The 9,356-nt window shown below is 33.9% G+C and overlaps 1 protein-coding gene across 1 annotated transcript; it reads left to right on the top strand.

The window, feature by feature from the left end:
* Nucleotides 1-1,902: 1,902 nt before the first annotated feature.
* On the top strand, nucleotides 1,903-8,213 carry LOC126725082 (uncharacterized). Its single transcript, XM_050429589.1, has 10 exons — nucleotides 1,903-2,523; nucleotides 3,440-3,534; nucleotides 3,861-3,928; nucleotides 4,012-4,055; nucleotides 4,267-4,344; nucleotides 4,442-4,595; nucleotides 6,164-6,313; nucleotides 6,426-6,533; nucleotides 6,886-6,951; nucleotides 7,704-8,213. Exons 1-10 carry the CDS (start codon nucleotides 2,174-2,176, stop codon nucleotides 7,800-7,802), a joined length of 1,212 nt encoding a protein of 403 aa, XP_050285546.1. The 5' UTR covers nucleotides 1,903-2,173; the 3' UTR covers nucleotides 7,803-8,213.
* The last annotated feature ends 1,143 nt before the right edge of the window (nucleotides 8,214-9,356 follow it).

The raw sequence follows: 9,356 nt of genomic DNA, 5'->3' as shown, positions 1-9,356 counted from the left end.
CTTATATTAATCTCATAAACTAATCTTACTTGCCCTCATTTTTTTAAAGTTGATCATATCAACTCTAATAATCTAACTTACAAGTTACAACAAAAGAATACTTGTTATTTTGTCTTTAAGAATAAGCACCAGTAAATTAAAAGCAAATTAATGTTGCCCGCTAAGATCTTGGTTACAAGCTTTCATGAGCTGATATGATTTACTTCTCAATAAAAATTGTATTCTTGTAACTGTTCACTATCAATAAACCATACAGGTTCATCTTCTCAACCCTGGAAAGAAACCCCCATTCTCATAAAATAAGCTCCTAGATCCGATTGAACTAGGTCCATAAGTTATAACATATAACCAAAGAAGAAAAAACTAATCTACTATTCATAGAGATACCCATTTGCAATTAAGAAAACCACAAAATAGGGTTAAATTAATTCTCTCTAACACAAAACATAAATCTCTTTCCCTTCTTTGCCATCAGCACTGCCACCTATTGTTGTTGTTGTTGTCACCATTACTTAGAGCACTAGCATTGGGGATGTAAACACCCCTAGTTGCTATTTTACAACTCAAGACAACAAAAACCCACTCCATTTGAGTTTGTATACTTAAAAAAATTTGCAATCTATGAATAGTAAGGTTGTATATACAACCTTACTATTCATAGATTGTAAAGAAAAAAAAAATCTAATATTGTGGTTGTGTGTGAAGAGAAAAAGATAATGGGAGGAAAGAGAGAGAGAAGAATACTTTTTATTAGGTAATTTATATTATTTTATTGGGTTGTATGTAAAAATAAAAATTAGGATGTAGGGTAAATTGTAAAATGAGTTGATAAAATAGATAAAGTATTTAAGGATGCAATATAGATTTTTTTTTTTTTGGTATTCCCGTATGCTAGTGGTCTAAGAATTATCTTATATAATTGACGGTGTGTATTGTGTAGCATGCCTCTCAAAATATGTGAACTTCATAGATGCATAAGTTCTACATGTTATGAAAGATTCAATGCATGATATTAATGCAAAAGATTTGTGCATACATGAAGTGTAATTGATTTTTAATGTGAGTTATATATATATTTTGGGAATTATTTTCATCAACACAATCAAACATCATTAGATAAGAAATTTTTTTTGATTTGTTTTCTTCACCAATAAATATCCCATAACAAACAAAGTGTAAAATAATAGATCTTAAGTAGCTTTTTAAATTTTACCAGTGTGCTTGGCAAGCAAAAAAAACCTCTTTTTAGCTTTATTTTGATGGCATAAAGGAAAAAAAAAAAGAAAAAAAAAAGCTTTCCATAATTTTTTAATAATATTTTATGTAAATAGATAAATAAATAAGCTCATCCAAACACATAATTTTAAAATTCACTTTCTGCTTATTTAATGAAAGAAACTGTTAAAAAATCTATAAATCTTACTACATAAAACTAACAAATTAATGTGTCAATAAATGTATTTGGTTAACTTTAACCATACCATTTAATCAATAGAAAGAGATGCTACGTTTATAATATTTTCACAACAATTTCCTAACAAATTATAGACGGTAGATTGTTATTGGTTTTAATTTAAACATACTTCTAAAATGATTTTATTCTTACCTATAACAATCCGTAACAATTTACCACTTACAATTTGTGGTGAAAATATTACAAACATAAGATTTCTCATCAACAAACGCTTTAAATTATTTTTTTAATTAGTAACACATTTTATAAAAGGATATTTTTAGAAGATATTTATAATATTCTCTAACATCTATTATTCAATAAAAAGTTTGTAATATTCTATTGAGGATAAAAAAAAAAAAAGACTGTATGAAATCCCCATTTTCAATTAGATCACTGTTCCTTTCTTCCTCATGTGTTTAATGATGCAGCCACCAATCGTTGCTCTTTCGTTTACCCCAAATCTTACTTTTCTCTCTCAAAATATATAATGCCGTATGAACCGGTCCATCTACTCAACTCTTCTTCTTTCTCTCTCTTTCTATATCTATAATCTATCAATCCATCCTTTTCATTCTTTCCATCCTTTATTTCTTTCCTTTTCTTCCTTTCCTTCTCTCTCTCTCGCTCTCTAGGGTTCTGCTTTGATTCTTCTACACCCAAATCTCTCTCTCTCTCTCTCTCTCTCTCTCTCTCTCTCTCTTTGTCTGAGTTTATGCTATGACTTCCACTTCTGTGAAGAACAACAACTTGTTGCCACCGGGGTTGGTCTCCAATCTCCAACAAGTTCTAAGCAAAAAAAACGGCGACAACAGCAACAACAACAACAAAAACAATGATGATGACAAAGTTAGTAACAGTGAAGCTGAGTCAAAAGAAAGCGACAATGTTGAACCCGCCGAGCCCTCTTATTCCACATCGGTTTCCGATGCTTCTGAGGCCGTAGACACCTCCAAGCCCATTGTTTTGGTGACCAATGGAGATGGGATTGACTCCCCTGGCCTTGTGTTCCTCGTTGAAGCGCTCGTTCGTGAAGGCTTGTACAATGTCCATGTCTGCGCTCCGCAATCGTGGGTTCAATCTCCATCCACTTTGCTCAGCTATTTTGTTGTGTTTTGTGTTTGATTGTTTGTTTCCAGTGGTTTTCTCATCTGGGTATGTGGGGTTTTTCATTGGTTTTTGATTAATTTTGATATTTGGCTATCTGGGCTTCTTTCATTTCCTGAATTCTATAGGTTGTATTTTGTGGTTTATTGCTTGTTCCCCTTGATTTTCTCATCTGGGTGTGGGTTTTTTGATTGCTTAGTGGTAGATTTTTTTTTTGGATTGATTTTGATATTTGGCTATGTGGGCTTCTTTCATTTCCTGTATTGTATAGGTTGTATTTTGTGGTTTATTGCTTGTTTCCTTTGATTTTCTCATCTGGGTTATGCGGGTTCTATTACTTTTGATTGCTTAGCTGTAAAGTTTTGTGTTTTTTGATTGATTTTGATATTTGGCTATGTGGGCTTCTTTCATTTCCTGTATTGGTATGTGAGTTTCATTCATTGCTTGTTGGTTTTCCGGGTTGTCTTTGATTATAGGTCGTAGTTTGCGTTTTATATCTTTTTTCCTTGATTCTCTCACCTGGGTATGTGGGATTACATTGTTTTTGATTGTTTAGGCGTGTATATTTGTGTTCCTGTATTGGTATGTGAAATTCTTTCATTTCTCAATTCTTTTAATATGTTTTGTTGTTTTTTTTTTGTTTTTTTTTTTCTGTTAATTTCATCATCTGAGTATCTGGGTTCTTTGTGATTATTGATATAACTTACCTTTTGTGCAGGTTTCTCTTAATTGCTTATTATGGGTGTGGGATTTTGTAGTTTTTTATTTATTTGCCTATTACTATTTGTATATGGATATGTTGCATTGTTTCATTTCAAGTATTGGTATTGAAGCTGGGAACATGTTCTGATTTGTTAGCTTGTGATTTGGTACTTTTAGGGACAAATCAGTGTCAGGTCATTCTGTGACTCTCCAAGAAACGGTTGCTGTGAGTTCCAGCGAGATTAATGGTTCTACAGCTTTTGAAGTTTCAGGTATGACCGATATCTATGCATTGGGTTCTGTAACTATAAAAATTATCTTGTATTTAATGGATTCATCATTCCTTGCATTTTGGCTTTTGTTTATGTTTATGAAATTGGGTAGATATGATGTGGATTTTTTGATATTCAATTTAACTACTAGCCAGATTCATTCATTCTATATATGGAAAACTTCAGTGATTTTTAGTTATTGATATATTTTCTTTGAAATTGGCATCAATGTATGCCTGAAAGATTTATGTAAAGTTGATCTGGATTTTGCGGTTTCATCATGGTTACTGATAGTAACAGGCTTGGACGTGATTCTTTTTACTCAGGGACTCCTGTGGATTGTGTCTCATTGGCATTATCTGGGGCATTGTTTTCTTGGTCAAAGCCTCTTCTGGTTAGCATTTGTATGATGTCATCAGTATGATTATGCATATACATTTTGGGGTCCAGAAAAATCATATATGGTCTCATTTTCAGGTGATTAGTGGAATTAATCGGGGATCAAGCTGTGGCCATCACATGTAAGTTGTTAGTTATTGCTTTTTATCATTCCTATATTTTCTTGTTTAAGTCAAGCAGGGTAAACTTTGGAATCATCCAATATTTGAAATCAGTGTTTGATATTTTTACTCTAGTAATATCAGTTAAAGCTGTATGTTTCTATTTTTTCCCGGTGACTTCTAGTCCTTATTTGAATAGACAAGTTTTTTTAATGACTGAAACATTGATCAGGTTTTACTCGGGTGTTGTTGCCGGAGCTAGAGAGGCCCTAATTTGTGGTGTTCCATCATTGTCAATATCATTGAACTGGTGACTTGAAGATTTTTTCTTATAAAAATTTGATATATATATATATTTTCCTTCTTAATGTTGAGAAGTAATTCTTTGGTGATATAATCTATTGCAGGAAGAAGGATGAAAGTCAGGAAAATGATTTTAAGGATGCAGTTTCTGTCTGTATACCTTTAATAAATGCAGCTATCAGAGATATTGAAAAAGGAGTTTTCCCCAAAAGCTGCTCCCTGAATATAGAGATACCCACTTCTCCTTTGACAAACAAGGTTTGCATCTCTAAAGTGTTAAGGAAATGGGTTGTTAACTTGTTTCTAATTGAAATTTTGTTTTGAAAACTATGGTAAAACACACTGAACTTTGACCAGGTGTTTTACAAAATATAATACTGGCCATAATAAAGCACTAGAACTGCTTTCTTAATGAATGACTGGTTTTTTCATTGACCATTGTGGTTATTGTTGTTTTCATACAATGGCTATATGTGGGGTAGAGATGCAGCCTTTATTATTCTCCCTGTCTGAATGACAAACTATTGGGAAGGTTTAAAAATTTAGGGTGCATTTGGTTATAGATTCTCAAATTTATTGATAACTGAATGCCCCGACTTATCAGAAAAAGAAAGAGAATTGAAAACCCACCGGATTAAAAACTTTTCAGAATGATTCTGGTATGTTAGTGTATCACTGAAGTGTTTTTTGGTCATATCAGATGACTTGGTGACTTAAGATGACATGGGCAGTATCATGTTGAGAGCCTTATATGTTAAGATGGCCAATATTGGTTCTTGGGAGAAATGAGGTTATGCTAGGTAATCAGGCAGTGAAAAATCTTAGTGCTATCAACACGTACAGTATCATGTTGAGAGCCTTATATGTTAAGATGGCCAATATTGGTTCTTGGGAGAAATGAGGTTATGCTAGGTAACCAGGCAGTGAAAAATCTTAGTGCTATCAACATGTACTCTGGAAATTGGCATCCTCTGTCAAGAATTTAGAAGTAGCTTGGATAGTTATCAATAGCAATGTCATCAGGGTAAGGCTTAGTTTTATTTATAGAATCATCACTACTTTTGGTGCATGTGAGGTATGTGGATCTAAGATTATATTCTATTACTATTCTTGGCGCTTAGTTGCTAATGATAAAATATTAGTAGGTGTCTCTGCTCGTTAGAATGTATGCTGACTTTATAGGATAGATCTACAAACTTAAGTGTGATAACTGTAATCACATTCTTGTCACTGTTGGACTGGAGTTTCAGTTATTGTGCTTTAGTGTAGGGGCCTGTGTTGCTCCCATGAGTCAAAATTTTGAGGAAAAATTTTAACTCATTGGAGCCAAAGTATCTTATGCTTAATATATGGAAAATGTGCTACAATTTGGTCAGTGATAATCTAGGAAGCACAGACACTTCATTTAGGGTACCGTACCCATGTCGTACTGGCCGTTTTATGTTATAATTTTTCAGAAATTGCTTGTGTCACTGTGTTGTACCCGTGTCCGCGCTTCCTAGGTGGTCACACATTTTTCTTTCTCCCAGTTCAAGCAAGTGCTTAATTGTTAGATGCTGTGTTAGATGCTTTGGCTCAAACCCTTGATTAACTGTATCAGCTGAGATATATAGTTGGTATATTGGAAAATTTTACTTGATTTAGATCCTCTTCTGGGAAGCTGGTCTCACTTTGTCGGTCATGTATTGAACTACTGATTTTACTCATTCATGTGCTTTTGTTTGGACAAAAAAACTGTTGATATAAATCCTTGCCTTCACAATATTTAAATTCTCCTAGACATTCTTTTCCCTCTTACATATGTGTGAAAATGTTTTGCTTGACAGGGTTTTAAATTGACCAAGCAAAGTATGTGGAGATCAACTCCTAACTGGCTAGCTGTTTCAGCCAACCGGTATCCTGCTGGACATTTCATGTCCAATCAACAAAGCCTTGGCCTTCAGCTCGCACAGCTTGGCCGAGATGCCTCTGCTGCGGTCAGTTGCTCTCACTGTGAATTACTCAAAAAAAAGAAAAGAAAAAAAAGGCTCATGGAAGGATTATACTGCCCTTTTCCTGTTTTCATTTTTTTTGGTGGGTGTTTTTCAGGGTGCGGCTCGACGTTTGAACACACAAAAGAAGCATGTGGAAATTGAATCAGTTGGCGTTGCTGGAAAATCTGATTCCAACCGAGTGAAGAAGTACTTCCGGCTAGAGGTATGAAAAAAAAATCTAGCAATTAAGGTTGCTTTTAGAAGCAGCTTTTACTTGCTGTGAGAATGCTTTTAGAAGCAGCTTCAAGAAAGCAGTTATACTTTCTCCTTTAGGATAATCAATGAAATTGCTTGAAGTCTATGACATTTTGTAGTTTTATAAGAAGGGTTGATATCAAATTATGAATCTTAAGTTGCTTGTAACAAATCTTTGATAGTTTTACCTATAGAAAAGTCTGAATTTTTGTACTACAAATTGCAAGTCTTCATTGGCTTGATTAACCAAAAAAATTGAAGATATTTGTAGTTGTTTCATGAAGTGATGAACTAAGGCTCAGGCATGCTTACATTTGCAGTTTCTGGATAAGGAGCAAGAAGAGACGGATGAGGATCTGGATTTCAGAGCACTTGAAAATGGATATGTAAGTACCTATAATATATATTTTTTTCCGCATCATTGAAATTATTATTTTTTTTTCTCGTCATTGTGTGTCATTCAATCGTATAGAAATGAAATGAATGAATCTAAATTTTCAGTAGTATCATTTTTGTGGGGTCAGCTCTTTCCCCCAGTAGGTTTTTCTTCCATGACTGTCAGTTCAAACAACTGTAATAATTGCAAATGGGGTCCTGTTTTAAAGAGTGGATTCCACTTGCCTGTGATTGGTGACTACAAAAGAACTGAAGAAAAAGTAACAGAAGAGGCCATCATAAAAAAAAATTTGGTATGTTTTACGTAGCATGTAAAGGTGAAAGTAATAAAGTGTGTGGTCATTGCAGGACTGCCTGGTATCATCCTTTGACTTAAATGTTACTGTGAGTGTTTTCATAAATCATTATGGCTCATACCTAATGTTTTGGGTCCCAATGTCAGTGATTAAATCTCTTTAAGACTTACAATAAAACACCAAGGATCAATATGATTTTTATTGGACATTAGGCTTGCCTGTAGCATCTGCATGTTAATTGAAATAATATCCTAACCTAACTGTTACATATTTCTTGGGTGGTAGGGTTTGGCATCTCTTTTAAAATATTTGAAAGAGGGTGTTTTATTATGGTTGGAGATGGTTACTTTTCTTTCATTGAAGTATTAGATACTTTGCTTCATGTCTTTTTCAATATTATTATTAGCTTCCTTGGTTTCTGATTTGTGTCTCATTTGGAGCAACAGGTTGCAATAACTCCTCTTTCTCTTTCGCCACATATTGAGACAGACATTCAAACGGCTACCTCAGATTGGATCTCTGCTGCACTCCCTGCAGAACAATAAAGCTTCCTCAGTCCAGCATGATTTAGTGTACATTTGGAGTTCTGATATATATAATTTTTATGCGTCTGCAGTTATATGATAGTCTAGTCATTAAGTGAAACAATTAATTCTGATTCGTGCCGTTCTTTTCAATCAATATTTTTTTTCCCACCTAATCCTTTTCTCCATTGTTTCAGTTCTTCATTTTCATATTTCTGTTCTGGAGCAATTGCTTCATGTATACTTTTCGGCATGTTTTAAAAATGCCAATTTGTTGTCTTGTTTTGCCTCTTTTGTTCTCTTTGGTTGGATTTTTTTTTTTTTTTTTTGGGGGAACACGGTTGTTTTTTAACTACCAAAATTGTGGAGTTGCTTGTAGTTGTAATGGACGGGTTCATTGGTCTAATTTCTAATCAATCACATATTCGTTGACTTGGGATTTTGTCACTGTGATTTATCAATAGAAAGTAGTTTTAGTGTGTTTGTGTTTTCCTATTCACCATCCTCTTTACTTCGTAGGTTTATTAAGACAAGCAATGTCATTAAATGAAGGGAGGGATTTGGTGTTCTAATCGAATAAAAATCACATATCTAACTCTGAATGTCACTTTATGCTTCATCAATGGTAATAAATTGTTACATCTTTTATTTTATTATTTTTCTTATTTTTATTATAAAGCATATTTAAAATGAACAAAAAAAAAAAAAAGTGTTACATTAAGGGTTGTGTGATTTTTATTCGAATTTAGAGTTGAAGTGACAATGTGACTGGTGTTAGGTCTTGAGTTTGGACTGAAGAATGGAACTAGAACAAATGGGTGTAGAAGGTGATTGAATATGAACTTTGCTGAAACATGTAACAATTATGGTAATTGGCTGTTGTTGGCGGTGCAGCAGGACAATAATTCAAGCTTTACATGCATGGTAGACCCAATCAGCCAAGAGTCTAGTACTTGGTTGGTGACATTTCATTTGTATTTGGGGTCACATTAGCCCAATGAATTAGATATGGGGCCCAAAAGGTGAAGTCTCTTAACTCGGCCCTTGCAACCTATTTGCAAAATGTAGAGGAAGACATGCTATTTGAATCAAGAGCCCGTTATCATTTGCACCACAACATGTAAAGGGGCCTATGGGCCTTTTCTTCGCGATTTATAATTTTGTACATGAAAGCGGATATCACAAGTGTGTATTCCTTCCCATTTATGCAGATGTTATATACTTATATACAACTATTACAAAAAATACTGCTGCGTCTTTCAAATAGTACCATTCCTCACCATTCACCAACAAGTTTTGTTTTTGGTTGAAGACGTGAAAGCAATGGCCTGTCGCAGGGCTATTAACTTTGCTGCAGAAATTGGAATACATGAAGTGATTATTGAGGGTGATGCTCAGATTGTCATTGTTTAGTTACGGGGTGAAGCTGCTAGTTTTGCTCAGATTGGTGAGGTGATTAACGACTGCTAACTAGTTGATATTGTCAAATTCTGATTACCTCTAAAACACGAGTGTAATCCTTGAACTTTTAAAATATGCCTTTATTTATGAAATTTGGTTAAGAGTGTGTGTATA

This window comes from Quercus robur, chromosome 5 (genome assembly GCF_932294415.1).
Source record: "Quercus robur chromosome 5, dhQueRobu3.1, whole genome shotgun sequence".
NCBI classification, from domain to species: Eukaryota; Viridiplantae; Streptophyta; class Magnoliopsida; order Fagales; family Fagaceae; genus Quercus; species Quercus robur.
Note: the sequence above shows the minus strand (reverse complement) of the source record. Positions and strands in the feature narration are given on the sequence as shown.